The sequence below is a fragment of the Mercenaria mercenaria genome, chromosome 6, assembly GCF_021730395.1.
Source record: "Mercenaria mercenaria strain notata chromosome 6, MADL_Memer_1, whole genome shotgun sequence".
NCBI lineage: Eukaryota > Metazoa > Mollusca > Bivalvia > Venerida > Veneridae > Mercenaria > Mercenaria mercenaria.
The window spans coordinates 41,169,844-41,186,952 of NC_069366.1; the positions used below are offsets into that span (position 1 = coordinate 41,169,844).

At 34.7% G+C, this 17,109-nt stretch overlaps 1 protein-coding gene and 2 long non-coding RNA genes across 5 annotated transcripts in view; 2 read left to right on the top strand and 1 right to left on the bottom strand.

The window, feature by feature from the left end:
* Positions 1–915: 915 nt before the first annotated feature.
* Positions 916–5,420, bottom strand: LOC123549132 (uncharacterized). The gene is made up of 3 exons (XR_006686006.2): positions 5,283–5,420; positions 3,149–3,333; positions 916–1,815 (listed from the first exon to the last, which is right to left on the bottom strand). It is a non-coding gene; the product is annotated as an uncharacterized LOC123549132 (long non-coding RNA).
* LOC123549130 (tetratricopeptide repeat protein 5-like) overlaps positions 3,257–17,109 on the top strand; it is a 145,154-nt gene continuing 131,301 nt past the window's right edge. The window contains exon 1 of one of the 3 annotated variants that reach the window (XM_053546630.1): positions 3,257–3,397. In XM_053546630.1, coding sequence (XP_053402605.1) covers positions 3,350–3,397 — 48 coding nt within the window. In that variant the 5' untranslated portion in view covers positions 3,257–3,349. Of the gene's footprint in view, positions 3,398–5,369; positions 5,503–17,109 lie in introns of those variants that run through there. The other 2 variants (XM_045336974.2, XM_045336972.2) reach the window with 2 other exon arrangements.
* LOC123549131 (uncharacterized) lies at positions 10,677–16,912 on the top strand. The gene is made up of 4 exons (XR_006686005.2): positions 10,677–13,027; positions 15,250–15,464; positions 15,870–15,978; positions 16,459–16,912. It is a non-coding gene; the product is annotated as an uncharacterized LOC123549131 (long non-coding RNA).

Sequence of the window (17,109 nt, forward strand, 5' to 3'; positions counted from 1 at the left end):
AACGTGAACCTAGGTTTACGTTAGTAAAATTGGTTTCTCGAACAAAACTATAATTTTTGGTCGTAATCCTATGTTCTCGAGCCAGAACCTGTTTACGGTCGTAAACCCATTTTCACGGTCGTAAACTTAAGTTCTCGATCGTTAACATATGTTCACGTTCATAAACTATGGTTTACACTCGTGAACCCTGGATTACGCCCTTAAACATAGGTTCACACTCGTGAACTTAGATTAACGACCGAAATTCATAATTCAGTTGAAAAAAAAACTAGTTTACACCTGGGTTCACGGGCGTAAGCTATGGTCACCGCCCGTTATCTTATGTTTCGCTCGAAAATATCGGTAAGTATTCGAAAAACTTGGTTTTACGTTCGAAAAACCTAGTTTGTCGATTGTTGATTCTAGTTTTTCGATCATGAACCTGGGTTCACGTTATTATTGGGCAATTGGCGAGCCATAACCGTTTATATATGTTTATAAAGAAGCAATAATAAACATTGAGGGACATAATATCAGATAAAGTATAAAGGTAGCAAACACAACATCTATACTTCGATATACAAAGCCCCCCCCCCCCACACACACACACAAAGACAAACATTATTATCAATGTATGAACACTGATCAGATGGGGTGATTTTCTTGTCGGTATGAGGGAATACCACTATAAACCGGACTGTTAATGATAATGGTCTAGTCCTGTTCCTTCCCTAATACGATGATTAGGAAAATTGCCGGACCCGTAATAGTGTACCTCCTTTTTTGAAAAGTATTCCATTCCTACCATAGGCTGCTTTAACTAATTTTTCAGGAAGGCGTAGGTTCAAGCCCCACTAGGACCAAACTTTGTTCATTATATTTCTTCTTTCAAGTAAGATAAACTGTTTTTTTACAATACTTATTATCATTGATTTGTCGTACAAAAGCGGAAATGTTTCATTTGATTAGCCATTTCTTGCTGTTTAAAATGAATTTAACCTGAAGGGTGAATGTTTAGACACCTTTGAAAATACTTTGTTACATTTTGCATAAGTTCTTGATTTTGCATCTATTCTTTAGTTTACAAAGTTTGGAAGAAATGTAGGTAGGTTTTACTTCTGCCCCATGGTTCTTTTTGAATGCAGAAAGCAAGGCTATAATTCTTAAGAGTTGGAGCTTAATTTCTGTCCGATTAAAATTTAAATTCTCTTACTCGAGGCTCCGAAGAAAAATTGATATCGACAATTTTATTTTGTGTTTTATAATTGTTACGCAATACTTTGAGGTTTCATTTAGAAAAATATGAGGTAAAATGACTTCTCTGCGATCGTTTTGCGCAATGCCTATCACTCTGAAACTTGTCTCTGTTTCAGCTGGAGGAAAAACATAATTTATACAAGATTAACAAATAAAAAAAAATCAAACAACAACGACACAGTAAAAGTCGTTTAAAGGTGCAACACAGTGCGAAAGAGTGTTAACTTCAAGACTGTATCAATTAATGCATTTGTTAAACATTACCGTTACGGGCCCACTATCTTAATATAACCTGAAATACAGCTGAAAACGTGTGTTTAAACAAAAATCGGTTACATCTACGCCCCACCCTTTAAACAAAATGGTGACAAAGCACTTTTTACAATATATCTTTTAGCATTCACCAGAATGTTTCTAAAATGAATTTAGTATAGAAATAGCAAAAACAAAAGAAAAAGAATATATAGCATAGTCACTCTTTAGACATACAACTCGTAGAAAGTGGTCATTTGTTTCTTTTCACGTTACTGTGGCAATTCCACGCAGCGATTACGTCCCGTAGTACCTATAGCAAATGATCTGAAAGAATAGATTCTTACAACTTAAGCCCTAATATAAGACCTGACATAACTCATATCACTATAAGTTCATTTTAATTGATATTTCATATTTCTCATTTTCCATGTTATGTCAGGTCGTCGAATAATGCGCAGTGTAACTCAAATCGACAATTGTTTCTGGGAACCAGCGCTTGTTTAATTATGTAATATTTTCTAATATTATCTTTCAAGTATTTACCGTTAGAAAAATGAAACATTAATATAACATGTTAAAGCAAACAGGTAAGTTTAACAATCTTTATGCAACTCTATGGCAAAACTGATAGACGTGGCGAACTATTTGAATTGCGCATGGAATTATATTTTGTGTTGTCAGTCTCAGCACCTTTGAACTTTTGTTGAACTTTGCAGAATTCGATTTATGGTTATAATAGTCTGGCGAATAAATTCGCCAGCCTAAAAATTAGACGGTTAAGATATATGGCTATAGAAACTTTCAAGATAATTAACAAGCAGTCACCATCTTATCTTCATGATTTAGTTAAAATAAAAAATAGTTCTTATTCTTTTAGATACACCAACACTGCTGAAATCCCACAGGTACAGTATGTCTAGTTTACAGTATAGTTGATGATTGATGATGAACAAAAAGTAAATTTAAAACAATCTGAACATTATTTTGACTAAGTAACTTTGTACTGTGTTTTTTCATCCATTATTTATCACATTTGTAGCGCTTCTCGTATCGGGTGGCCTTGGTAGCTCAACTGGTTGAGCGTTGGCACGGTAAGCCGAAGGTCCAAGGTTCGAGTCCCGGTCGAGGCTGCACATTTTTCCCCGAGACTGTTACACATGCAAACTTAATCTGTTTATATCTCTGTTGGGAAAACCCAAAACAAATCCATTGGGAATGTTTTCTGGTACATGTCCAAAGTATCTGTAATGATTACATCTCTGATAATGAATCTATTTGCCATAAATCTTAGTTCTAAATATAAGACCTGACATAACTCGTATCACTTTATAAGTTCATTTTAATTGATATTTTACATTTTTTATTTTCCATGTTATGTCGAAAAGGCTTTGATAGTAAAAATGTAAAATGTCAGAATATTGACTGTTGAACGTCAAATGACAACTTTTTCATGTTTAATTATTTGGACTACCATAACTCTTAAACTTGCCTAGTTGACATTTTATAAATTTGTTTCTGCAATTAAAGTCATCGGCTGTTTGATGTTTGTTGAAACTGTTGTCAAACAGGAACCTAACTCATCGAGATGCAGAAACAGTTATACTGTATTATAATTTATATGCCTGTTAGTGAAACGTCGAATTGAGACTATCCTCACCTTTTAAGACCTGCGAAAAGCTCTAATGTCCTCCAACAATTTCTGTATACTTTTCTTTATTATAGATACAAAACTAAAGTTGGCAGTTATCACTTCAAGAACATCCTCGCTTTTCTTCCTCCCGGATAACAGATAGAGATTTCTAGCACTACTCCCACAGAGGTGACAGGGGGCGGCCATTTTGACTGAAAGTAGTCCAAGATGGCGCCTTATTATGTCAGAGGTCTATTGCGTAGCATAAAGGCCGAGGTGATCAGATTGCACGTTTTGTCTGCTTCTTTTACTGACTTCTGAAATACAGCTGTTAATCAGTCCATAACAAATGTGATTTGATGTGGTAGATGTCTTAAACCATTTTCTAAAAACGCATAAGTGTTCTTTTTCAGTTCAGTGTTTTAACGTCTATTTGCTTTTAACTAGCTTTTAGGCATAGGCCAAGATTATCAGGTGTATTTCAGGTTTAACCATTACTCATGTACTATTTATAAACTTTGATTTGCTAATGTTGTAACTCTTTTAATAGATATATCTTTATTATGTTATTAAATATACTATTGTTATTTATGTCGGTCAATAGCTATACATAGCTAATGTTGTCTGTATATTAACACCGACTTTAAATAAAATTTGTATCTTGTATCTTGTCAGCTAAGTCACGGCTACCGGTAGGGATAGAGTGCGAAGTGGACTCCATTTCGCGAAATGGACTTTACGTCTACGAAATGGACTTTTATTATTTGAATGACGGCTTTAATTTCAATCATATCTGTATTTTCTTAAATGAATATGATAGATAAGAGTATCTATATATGTGTATTCGCCAAAAAACGTTTTACTCCATGTTTTTTAAATTGCCGCCGTTTATTCATTATTTAAGATTTTTCTATTCTGTCTTTTGTATTTTCCGTTCCAAAGTCGGAATGTTATGCCCATAATATGTTATATCTATTTTCTTTTAAAACGAAAGTAAAAATTAAGATCGCGCTGTATGAAATTTTACAGGTAATTTTATGAAAATTTGACCGTTTTTAAAGAATTTTGCCTACATTTTTGTCGATATGGTATTATTCCCTTTATGGAATTCAAGCTTTATTGTTTCTCAAGCGATGTTGAAAATTCGAAAGGATAATATTAATAAATGATGTTACAACGCGCGTTTATTGTGTACGTGTATCAAGATTGATGGTAATATTTCGAGATTGAAGTAGAATATATCTTGAAACAAAAATATTATATTTTTTGAAAATTGCGCGTAAACTGTTTGTGCATACTTGTTCACATGTTATTGGAAAATGTAAGTTTTGTAATCTATGTGTACAATTAAAGATCTGCTCTGTTCAGTTCTGATCAAAAGCTAATTGCGCGTAAACTGTTTAGTACAATTTAAAAGTTATTAAATTAAAATAAAAGTCCATTTCGTAGAAGTTTGGCATGAAAATGTCCATTTCGGAGGACGCGGTCTTAATAAATTGTAATATTTTGGTTATAAATTAAAAAAATATATTATCAAAAGTGACCAACATTTAGTATTACCTCTAATCTATCATATCTATTTATGAAAATACAAATATCATCAAAATTAAAGCCACAATTAAGAAAATAAAAGTCCATTTCGTAGAAGTTTGGCGCGAAAATGTCCATTTCGGAGGACGCGGTCTTAATAAATTGTAATATTTTGGTTATAAATTAAAAAAATATATTATCAAAAGTGACCAACATTTAGTATTACCTCTAATCTATCATATCTATTTATGAAAATACAAATATCATCGTAATTAAAGCCAAAATTAAGAAAAATAAAGTCCATTTCGTAGAAGTTTGGCACGAAAATATCCATTTCGGAGGACGCGGTCTTAATAAATTGTAATATTTTGGTTATAAGTTAGAAAAATATTTTATCAAAAGTGACCAACATTTAGTTTTTATGTCGGAATGGTGATCGAATACTGGCCGATATGAAAATGTGCCACAGTCAGATTTGGGAGAAAAGCTCCTGATACCACAATTTGCACAATATTTTAATGAAATAACAGCCAACCTGTAGTAAAAGTGTTGTTACACGGAACTACATTCTCCGATTTTCGAAAAAAGTTCTATCAATAAAAACATAAGATAAAATGTAAATTTTACTCACGTGTTTACAAATAGAAACGGGCAATAGATGCACCACGGAAATGTCGATAGCTCATTTCCTTATCACCACAATTTGGTGGTGGCGCTAGCGTTTAGTAGCCGTGTAAGTCGTCAGCAACTTTAGATCCGTCAGCAGTTTAGTGTGACCCTCAACAACAACAACAACAAAAATGGCGAGCAACAACAAGTTGACACCGGTTGCTGCCGCAAATGTAAAGAATGTAGTTAATTAAAAGTTAAAGTCATTTGTTTAAAATTTTGGATTATCATGAAATGAATTGTCATATTAAGTTCCGTTTAATATACATGTGAATTCCAGACATTTCACCCCAAGACTTTTCCTCCCCTAGACATTTCACCCACAGGCACGGGTCCAGTGTATATTTTTTTGTTTGTTATAAAAATATGTTTTTTTTCACACAAATATACCTTATATATGTTAGTCAAATGAAAAAAAAAATCGGTCACAAAAAATCCGGTCAGAGTATCATATAAATTTGGAAAAGGTGAACTATGCGAGCGTAACGCTATGGAAAGCTACTCGGCAAACTTGTAGAACATTTCAAAATCGGAGTTTAAACACTTGCAGCCACTACCTGCATGATTGCACCTTCGAAACGTTTAAAGCCTTCCACAAATACTAAACTGACCCCATAAATTGCTTTGTAATACCAAAGAGCTATAAAAATAAATAGATTGGCAACTTGAAAGGCACATAGAGCAAATCTCGCCAACCTCCCGTGACAAAAAAAACGAGATCTCGTTTACCGAAAGTGGCGCTTTCCCCACGCGCCATTTTGTATGCGAAAGCAATTATTCATCGGTAAAATAATAATCACCATATGACCAAGCTTCTTTCGATGGCAAAAAAACGTGTACTTCGTGTCTTAAGACCATTTCAAATTAAACTAATTTTGTTTTAGAAGCTAACATGTATTTTAAATGTAGTTTTAAAGGTACAAATTGTAACTGCATGCTCGCCGATGTTGGTTTTTTTAGTAAGATAACGCCGAATCATGCTCTGACACGAGCTCACGCGAGATTACAGCCAGTTGCCATTCTGTGTATTTTATACTTCTTTGGAAATACACAGTACATGTCCCTAGGTGCGAAATATTTCAAATATCCCTGGTGATTTCAGCTGCCAAACGAAGTGATAAAAACCAGGAACACGTCCGCTATCCGGAATGAAATCACCGGGGATAACTGAAATATTTCGCTCGTAGAGACTTGTACTGTGTTTTTCAAAGCAATTTATAGGGTCAGTTTAGTATTTATAGAAGGCATTAAATGTTTCGAAGGTGCAGTCATGTAGGTAACGGCTGCAAGTGTATAAACTCCGATTTTGAAATGTTCTACAAGTTTGCCGAGTGTAGTTCACCTTTTCAATGTATATGATACTGTGACCGGATTTTTGTCATCGATTTTTTTTTTCATTTTTACTAACATATAAAAGGTTAAATGTGTGAAAAAAGGGGATTTTTTATATTAAACAAAAAATAAAAATAGAAAAAATAAACACTGGACCCGTGCCTGTGATTTCACCCCCAAGACATTTCCTCCCAAGACTTTTCACCCCAAATTTTACAAACCCTAGACTTTTCACCCCCAATTTTTGATATAATGAAAATGTCGTGAAATATTTTGTAATTTGATGTTTGAAACCTTATTTATATATTTTGTATAGGTTGTTACAGCATTTATGAAGATAATATGTTACTTTACGGACCATAATTCTATAAAATGTACACAGAATTTAGGGTAACATACATGTAGTTAACTTAAAATCAATTGATCTTTTTAAATGTCAATTTGTTGAGACTTCTTAATGATTAATATTTTTCTATGTTATTAAAATGGATTCAAGTTTTAATTATGTAATATAATTACAAAATATATGAGTAGATTTAGATTACAATAGAAGATGTAAATATTAACTAGGGGATAGAATTAGAGGGTATATGTTTATCCTTTAGTATAATAATGACAGCCCAATTGTGATAACATGTAAATACAATAACAATAAATACTCCAGCCAAGAACCAGACATGTTCAAAATAAAACCCGGGCCTTGAATTAAGGTCCCTTTTTAACTATATCATATGAATCTAATTCTTTGGAATCAATCCAGGCGCCGACCTGTATCTGGCAACGGGTCTCAAAATTCAAATCTCGCTGGGCCTACGATTGATTAGTTAGACTGGAAACAGTCATAACTACGCAGTGCAGCGTAAACAAATAAAAATGAATAAAACAAAACAAAACATGATAACATGTAATAGGGTATTTATAAAGTGCAGTATAAAGTGGAATTTATTTTTATGATATATTTTTATATATTTAGCAAGATATATAGTCTCAGGTAACCCGGATTTAGTGGCAACATTCGATATGTTTAATGTTATTACATTTATATGTACTGTGATGGTATTTATGTATGCTGATGAGACTGAAATAAATAATAAAGTATAAAACCTAAATAAATAAACTATTATATATAAATATTACAATTTGAAAGTCATTCATTTCATTGTAAGTCAATATTTTCAAGTCTTAATAGGTGCTTGGTTTAATCAACACCTTTTAATTGACAGAAATAGTCAATATTTAAACTCTTCATAGGTGTTGTGATTTAATCAACACCTTTTTATTGACAGGAATAAGTGTTGAAATGGATTAACTGGCTAACCTGTAGTATATCAAATTTTAATCAGTCTAAACGGTAAACCTTGACTGATCTTATGAAAATCAAAAACGGGTTTTTTTTTCGGCCGTTTTTATAGCCGTTATTCAGCTATATTCCCAATGCCAAAAAGTATGTATTTTTCCCAAAATTAGTGCAAAAATTCTCAATCTACATTCTGAAAAAACATCAAACAGAGGGATTAAAAGTTTATTTTTTAGTTTTGTAACTATTATCAAAAGTACCTTTAATCATCAAAGTCGCATTTTCAATCATTGAACAGACAAATGGATTAAAAGATAACCTTGTGAAATGACTTATGTTTAAAGTTTATGGTCATCTGTACTAACAAACATCATAAAATATTTTTTTAATGTATTAACCTAATTATAATACTTATGAAATTATTCATAACTACATCTCCCTCCCCTCACCCTCCCCCCCAAAAAATATATAGTCTTATTAATAATAAAAATAAATAAGGGATGAAAAGTCTTCATATGTTATAAAACGCCAGACTTTTCACCCCCAAATTGGGGGTGAAAAGTCTTGGGAGGAACAGTCTGACACACATATATGTAGTGGGGAGGGGGATATCAGCGCAGATTTGTGGAATTTTCAAATCTACTGTCACCAGACTGTCGGAGACTTCCTCTGGATCAAAGAAGTATAAAATACACAGAATGGCAACTGGCTGTAATCTCACGTGATCTCGTGTCAGAGCATTATCTTAGTAAAAACAAACATTGACGAGCATGGAGTTACAATTTGTACTTTTAAAACTACTTTTAAAATACAGGTTCTCTTCTAAAACAACATTAGTTTAATGTGAAATAGTCTTAAGACACAAAGTACACGTTTCTTGCCATCAAAAGAAGCGTGGTCATACGGTGATAATTAATTTACCAAAGAATAATCGCTTTCGCATACAAAATGGCGCGTGGAGAAAGCGTCACTTCCGGTAAATGAGATCTCATTCAGTTATCACGGGGTGTTGGGGAGATTTGCTCTGTATGCCTTTCAAGTTGCCGATCTGTTTATTTTTATAGCTCTTTGTAGGGCTGTGGATTGTCAGGCAAGTGGCGATCCGATCTGGGAGTCAGGGCTGACGATTCACAGATCGAACCATGGATCACCAGCATCAACTTATATTGATACAAAAATGCAAGCCTGTTATATAAGTACAGTTTTCTTTATGGAATCAAAACTTTGCAGTTCTCATAGTGCTCAGTTTAATAGTTTTGACTTATGTTTAATGTTTTGCTCATTAATATAAGTCAGGTTTCGCGAGTGGACTTCTGTAATATTTGGCCATTCTTGCAGACGAACGATATGACGTCGGTCATTATATCACAATATTAAGTAACAGTTTCGCATCTTTTGATAAGAAAATTTTATCTGTTGGAAAGAAATTTCGTATTAAACATTTTATTGATTTCATATTAATTTTAGTTCGAATATAAGACCGATGCTAACTCTACCTAAGACATTTGTTTACATTCGGTTTAGAATCTGACAACGCGTTATCGTCTTAGATGTTCAAGAAAATTCAATTAAGATGTTTAATGTGGCTTTAATTTACTTTAATTGATAGAATTTTACATATTGCATGTATTAATGAAAAAGATCGTGATCCAACTATCTTGACAATGACGATAATCCGTACTCGAACTTTTGGTCGAATTTGTGGATATCCGAGTACTAGGATACTCATTACAGCCCTAGCTCTTTGCCTGGATTGAGAGACAGTCTCTCCATCTAATCACAGTCTCTCGTTTGAAAGACAAAATGTCTTTCGATCGAAAGACTGTATTAAGCTTAAGTGTTGAAAAAACATGAAATCATTAATAAAAGTATCATTTCATTACAGTTGCATTATTTATTGGAAGTGGCTATTCTTACTGTCCCGTAGGAATAGCCTTGCATGCTATTCTTACGGCTCTCCCTTAAGAATAGTGAAAAGTCCAGAGATCTCCATTCCTACGGCAGTTTTGTATTACAGTACACTGGGACCCCATTACAACGCTGTCGTCGGGGTCCAAGGTTCGAGACCCGCAGATCTAGCGGGGTTAAATTTATAACGCGGGTTGATTGTGTCAGTGTTATTTGCAATACCCCACCCACGGGTAATGTATTAGACGTATTTTGGACGCTGTTTTATGTTAATAAGAAATAAGAATCGTGTAAACGGGACATTTATTTACCTTAAATGCTACTGAAAAATACATTAAAAGAATTATAACGCTGTGTCATCTTCTCATTTTATCGTGATTCTAAAAGAAAATTGGAATAGTGTATCCCGGAAGTAATCATATATAACAGTGTGTGAGGAGTGCACGGTCATGAGAATTACATATGCAGTGCAATTGTACTGGAGGTTTATGTAACTAAAAGAGAAAAAACGCGGACAGTCTTGAAAAAAATTAATTTTGAATACATGAAGAAAATCAATAAATAAGATACAAGACTGTTAAATCAACGTCGTTAATATACGATATTAAAAAGGGAGAACATTCTAAATATGGCTTTCAGTGTGTCGAATCTTCGTTAATTCCGATGAACTGAGTGATGATTACATAAAAACCGCTGCATTTGTTTTTAGCTCACCTGTCACAAAGTGACAAGGTGAGCTTTTGTGATCGCGCGGGTGTCCGTCGTCCGTCCGTGCGTCCGTAAACTTTTGCGGTCTAGAGGTCACATTTTTCATGGGATCTTTATGAAAGTTGGTCAGAATGTTCATCTTGATGATATCTAGGTCAAGTTCGAAACTGGGTCATGTGCCATCAAAAACTAGGTCAGTAGGTCTAAAAATAGAAAAACCTTGTGACCTCTCTAGAGGCCATATATTTCATAAGATCTTCATGAAAATTGGTCAGAATGTTCACCTTGATGATACCTAGGTCAAGTTTGAAACTGGGTCACGTAGGGTCAAAAACTAGGTCATTAGGTCTAAAAATAGAAAAACCTTGTGACCTCTCTAGAGGCCATATTTCTTTATGGATCTTCATGAAAATTGGTCAGAATGTTCACCTTGATGATATCTAGGTCAAGATCGAAACTGGGTCACGTGGGGTTAAAAACTAGGTCAGTAGATCTAAAAATAGAAAAACCTTGTGACCTCTCTAGAGGCCATATTTTTCATGAGATCTTCATGAATATTGGTCAGAATGTTCACCTTGATGATATCTAGATCAAGTTCGAAACTGGGTCATGTGGGGTCAAAAACTAGGTCAGTAGATCTAAAAATAGAAAAACCTTGTGACCTCTCTAGAGGCCATATTTCTCAATGGATCTTCATGAAAATTGGTCAGAATGTTCACCTTGATGATATCTAGGTCAAGTTCGAAACTGGGTCACGTGCGGTCAAAAATTAGGTCAGTAGGTCTAAAAATAGGAAAACCTTGTGACCTCTCTAGAGGCGATATTTTTCAATGGATCTTCATGAATATTGGTCAGAGTGTTTACTTTGAAGATATCTAGGTCAAGTTCGAAACTGGGTCACGTGGGGTTAAAAACTAGGTCAGTAGATATAAAAATAGAAAAATCTTGTGACCTCTCTAGAGGCCATATTTTTCATGAGATCTTCATGATTATTGGTCAGAATGTTCACCTTGATGATATCTAAGTCAAGCTCGAAACTGGGTCACGTGGGGTTAAAAACTAGGTCAGTAGGTCTAAAAATAGAAAAAACCTTGTGACCTCTCTAGAGGCCATATTTCTCAACGGATCTTCATGAAAATTGGTGAGAATGTTCAGCTTGATGATATCTAGGTCAGGTTTGTAACTGGGTCATGTGCGGTCAAAAACTAGGTCAGTAGGTCGAAAAATAGAAAAACCTTGTGACCTCTCTAGAGGCCATATTTTTCACGAGATCTTCATGAAAATGGTGAGAATGTTCACCTTGATGATATCTAGGTCAAGTTTAAAAGTGGGTCACGTGCCTTCAAAAACTAGGCCATTAGGTCAAATAATAGAAAAACCTTGTGACCTCTCTAGAGGCCATATTTTTCAATGGATCTTCATGAAAATTGGTCAGAATTTTTTATCTTGATGATATCTAGGTCACATGTGCTCAAAAACTAGGTCACTATGTCAAATAATAGAAATAATGACGTCATACTCAGTTCAACACTGGGTCATGTGGGGATAGGTGAGCGATTCAGGACCATCATGGTCCTCTTGTTTACAGAACTGGGCCTGTTGTTTAATTTTTTATTCACTCAAATGTTCATGTCATCTGCTTAATTGCAAACTTAAACGGTTTGATAGTTGACTGACCAATGTTACACGCTTGTTATGAAAACAATCTAATTTTGACACGGTACTGATTGCCTAATTGTCACATGTCTACATGTATTGAAATTTTAACAAAGGCGATACGCAAACAAGTAAGCTAGCAGACAACTATTTATTTTTGTCACAGTTGTCATGGCAAAGGTGTTAAATGACAGGTACATGTAGTTTTAATGCTGGTTATGATCAAATTAAACAACATCCGCGGACTCATTTTTTTTTTTTTTTTACTCCCGAAAATTCCGGAGCCAAGAACCTACCACGTTATAACAAATACTGCGGTATATCGAGTAGTATTATAAGGGGTTTCGAATGTACATTGTACTGAAGTAACTGATCAATATATTTTCAAACAATTTCAGAAATGACAATCACATTTGGTAATTGTTTTACAAATAAAATGTCAGGTCTGAACTGATGCAAGGCCTAAAAAAAAAATGTCTGTTTCCTGTAACCCGACCGACCGTACGTTTTAACCACCGACCGCATTTTTTTTACGGGCCTAAATACAGGGTTCTCATACCTACATCAATTTAAGCAGTAATTTAGTGGTATCCGACCATGCGCCCATAGTAACAAATGTTTCCACTTCTGCCGAGGATGAATCAACATGGCGAAAAGCTTATTTGCAGTCACTATCACCTGTCCAAAGATGGACAACAAAATAATAAAGGTGGTTGTGCCAGTCGATCACAATCAAAGAGTAGACGCCTTCTATTCCTTCGTACATAAAGACAAGCCATGCCCAAAAATACACTGCTAACTGCTCGGTAAGTAAAAATTAAAATAGGTAAACATACTGATAATGTCCGATTTTTTAACATATTTACGTCGGCGAAACTTCTGATTTAATACATCGATGTGACTGTAGCTGGTGCCAAAACTTATCTAAAGGTCCTATGTTACTCAAATACGTCCTGTAGATGCCATTTTAGCCGGTCTATTAAATTCATTTTCAGAAAACGCTGCCTACTTCCGTTTTCTATACGTATTGAAACCGGTATCTGGGTTGATATCACATCGCATTTGTACACATCATTTTTATGAATTATTTAAAATTGTGAGTTATAATTAACCCATTTGTAGTTTAGTATACTAAATGGATAATTCATTGGAGTAAGAAAAGTCTGACTAGAATTTTATGACTCTTTGAAAAAAAAATAATGTAAAATGCAGATACAGGTATTAGGCTTAGTGGGTTGACAAGTATAAAATATCAGCTCTGAAATAAATCATCCAGTTTAATATTTAATTGTAGATCTTTAGAAAATTGTTGTAGACTGTATGTGCATTCGGCATTCACCATTTTCCCAAATAAATTCATGAAATCAAAAGATTATAAGATATAAAATATTGTAGTGTTTTTAGCTCACCTGTCACAAAGTGACAAGGTGAGCTTTTGTGATCGCGCAGCGTCCGTCGTCCGTCCGTGCGTGCGTGCGTAAACTTTTGCCTGTGACCATTCTAGAGGTCACATTTTTCATGGGATCTTTATGAAAATTGGTCAGAATGTTCACCTTGATGATATCTAGGTCAAGTTTGAAACTGGGTCACGTGCGGTCCAAAACTAGGTCAGTAGGTCTAAAAATAGAAAAACCTTGTGACCTCTCTAGAGGCCATACTTTTCAATGGATCTTCATGAAAGTTAGTCAGAATGTTCAACTTGATGATATCTAGGTCAAGTTCGAAGCTGGGTCACGTGCCATCAAAAACTAGGACAGTAGGTCAAATAATAAAAAAACCTTGTGACCTCTCTAGAGGCCATATTTTTCATGGGATCTGTATGAAAGTTAGTCTGAATGTTCATCTTGATGATATCTAGGCCAAGTTTGAAAGTGGGTCATGTGCGGTCCAAAACTAGGTCAGTAGGTCTAAAAATAGAAAAACCTTGTGACCTCTCTAGAGGCCATACTTTTCGATGGATCTTCATGAAAGTTAGTCAGAATGTTCACCTTGATGATATCCAGGTCAAATTCGAAACTGGGTCACATGCCTTCAAAAAATAGGTCAGTAGGTCAAATAAAAAAGAAAACCTTGTGACCTCTCTAGAGGCCATATTTTTCATGGGATCTGTATGAAAGTTGGTCTGAATGTCCATCTTGTTGATATCTAGGTCAAGTTCAAAACTGGGTCAACTACGATCAAAAACTAGTTCAGTAGGTCTAAAAATAGAGAAACCTTATGACCTCTCTAGAGGCCATACTTATAAATGGATCTTCATGAAAATTGGTCTGAATATCCATCTTGATGATATCTAGGTCAAGTTCGAAACTGGGTCAACTACAATCAAAAACTAGTTCAGTAGGTCTAAAAATAGAAAAACCTTGTGACCTCTCTAGAGGCCATACTTATAAATGGATCTTCATGAAAATTGGTCAGAATGTTCAACTTGATGATATCTAGGTCAAGTTCGAAACTGGGTCACGTGCCATCAAAAACTAGGTCAGTAGGTCAAATAATAAAAAAACATTGTGACCTCTCTAGAGGCCATATTTTTCATGGGATCTGTATGAAATTTGGTCTGAATGTTCATCTTGATGAATCTAGGTCAGGGTCAAAACTGGGTCAACAGCGGTCAAAAACTAGGTCAGTAGATTTAAAATTGAAAAACCTTGTGACCTCTCTAGAGGCCATACTTATAAATGGATCTTCATGAAAATTGGTCTGAATGTTCACCTTGATGATATCTAGGTAAAGTTCGAAACTGGGTCATGTGCGGTCAAAAACTAGGTCATTAGGTCAAATAATAGAAAAACCTTGTGACCTCTCTAGAGGCCATATTTTTAAATGGATCTTCATGAAAATTGGTCAGAATTTTTATCTTGATGATATCTAGGTCAGATTCAAAACTGGGATACATGAGCTCAAAAACTATGTCACTATGTCAAATAATAGAAAAAACGACGTCATACTCAGTTCAAAACTGGGTCACGTGGGGACAGGTGAGCGATTCAGGACCATTATGGTCCTGTTGTTATTATAAACTTTTCAGACCAACATTGAAGGAGATAGAGCTTTTGAAGTGTCCCCGGACCTGATTTTAGCAGACTTGAAGACTGTTGGGGACATGAGGGCGGTGACATACCAGTGTGCAAAAGAACCTGATGAAATACCTTTGGAGTCTGGAAAAAGCTCTGCTGCTGTCGTTAATGCTTTTTATATCCTCATGGATGGAGAAAAGGTCAACATTAAACAGAAGACAACCTGGTGCGAATTATGACAGACTTTATCTGACATTTGAATTTTTTTTTGAATTTTCAATCTGAAATATCACTTGCTTGTGAGGCAAAATGCATGTGGAATAGGTCATAGTCTACGCTATTTCCCTATAGAAGCCAAATCATTCTTCTCATAGAATGTTGTCATTTAATTGAAGAATCTGCTACTTGCAAACTGTCTAGAATTGTTCTGTCTGAATCTGAAAGGTTTATTAAAAGACGGCCTTAATATAAAATAACAAAAGTCATGTTGAAAGTGTTGCTAAACCTCTGTTAAAAATTTTTGTCCAGATATATTAAAGTCCATTTGAAGTAAAAAAATGCTTGGATAAATTTCTGTAAATTTATGAAATGATTTGTATAAAATATGAGTGTATTAAATTTATGCTTTCAGTCACAACATGAAGAATGAGCTATACAATGATATGGTCAAGCTCATGACACAGCAGAACCTCAAAATGCACATATGGAGTGTTTCAGATTAATGAGAATATGTAGTTCAGGTGGGTTGAGATCCGAAACACTTTGTTTTCCAGCCATAAACTCTGTTTTTCTTTTCCGGACTGTTATAAAAATTAATTCAATGGCTTTAAATATTTACAGTCATGCAGAGACTAGGTTTCAGCCCTGTCACAGCCTGAAAACATTGAATTCCAATTTTGTCCGGGAATAATCGAAACAGAGGGGTAAACAAACTATAATTATTGCTTAAATAAAGCTCAGTGATGTTTGTTTTCCCTTCGGCTTCCTCCCCCACCCCACCCATTTTACCCCTTTTATACCACTTCCTCACCTATCCATATTTGGCATAAATTTTAATATGTACTTGTTAGATTTTTTAAGCAACCGGTCTGTAATATTTTCCATTACAGCTTCTTTTTGTTGTGGGCCTACTTTTCAAATGCGTAGCTCTGAGGCTGTCTTTTTGGTGCTCTGTGCTTCCGAGAAATCTACCCTTACTTATTATCTTTTGTCTATTTCAGGTGATCACTAGTGCTCTTTGGTGTCTGACAAATCACCATCTTACCATAAATGATGCAGCCAAAACATCTAGAGATGCCATACCAGTGCCAGAGCTGTTTGAAAAATTCCAAGGATATAATGATTTTAAAAGAAATTAAACTGAAAAGTCAGCCCATTTTACAAGAATTGTGACAGTCATGCAAATGCTTTAATGAATATTGTAACAAGGCCTGTTTTCCACAGTGATGTAACATTGGCAGCAGTTCAAGGAAGATATTGACAATCTTGCAAGCTGTTTTGCTCACTATAAAATGTATTTAGAGAATAGATTAAAAAATCAAACTCTCAGACAGGGTCTGTTAAACCCCCCTAGAACTGTTGGAAATGACATTTCTGTAGAATTTCGGGCCAAAACTCCTTATGTGTATGAGAAATACAAGTTGTTTGATGAGGAAATAAAAAATTGTGACTTTTTGAAGCCTGTACTCTTTGATGAAAATGTACATCTTACTACACCCTTTGAAAATAGAATGCAAATGAAAAGGTTCTTTGATAACTTAAGTCTGTTAATATCTGTTAATGTTGATCTGTATAGATACTGTCCGGGAGGAGGTGTATCTACAACTATGTTTGTAGCTAAAGTTCCAGAGAACAGGTCTGATAATGATGCC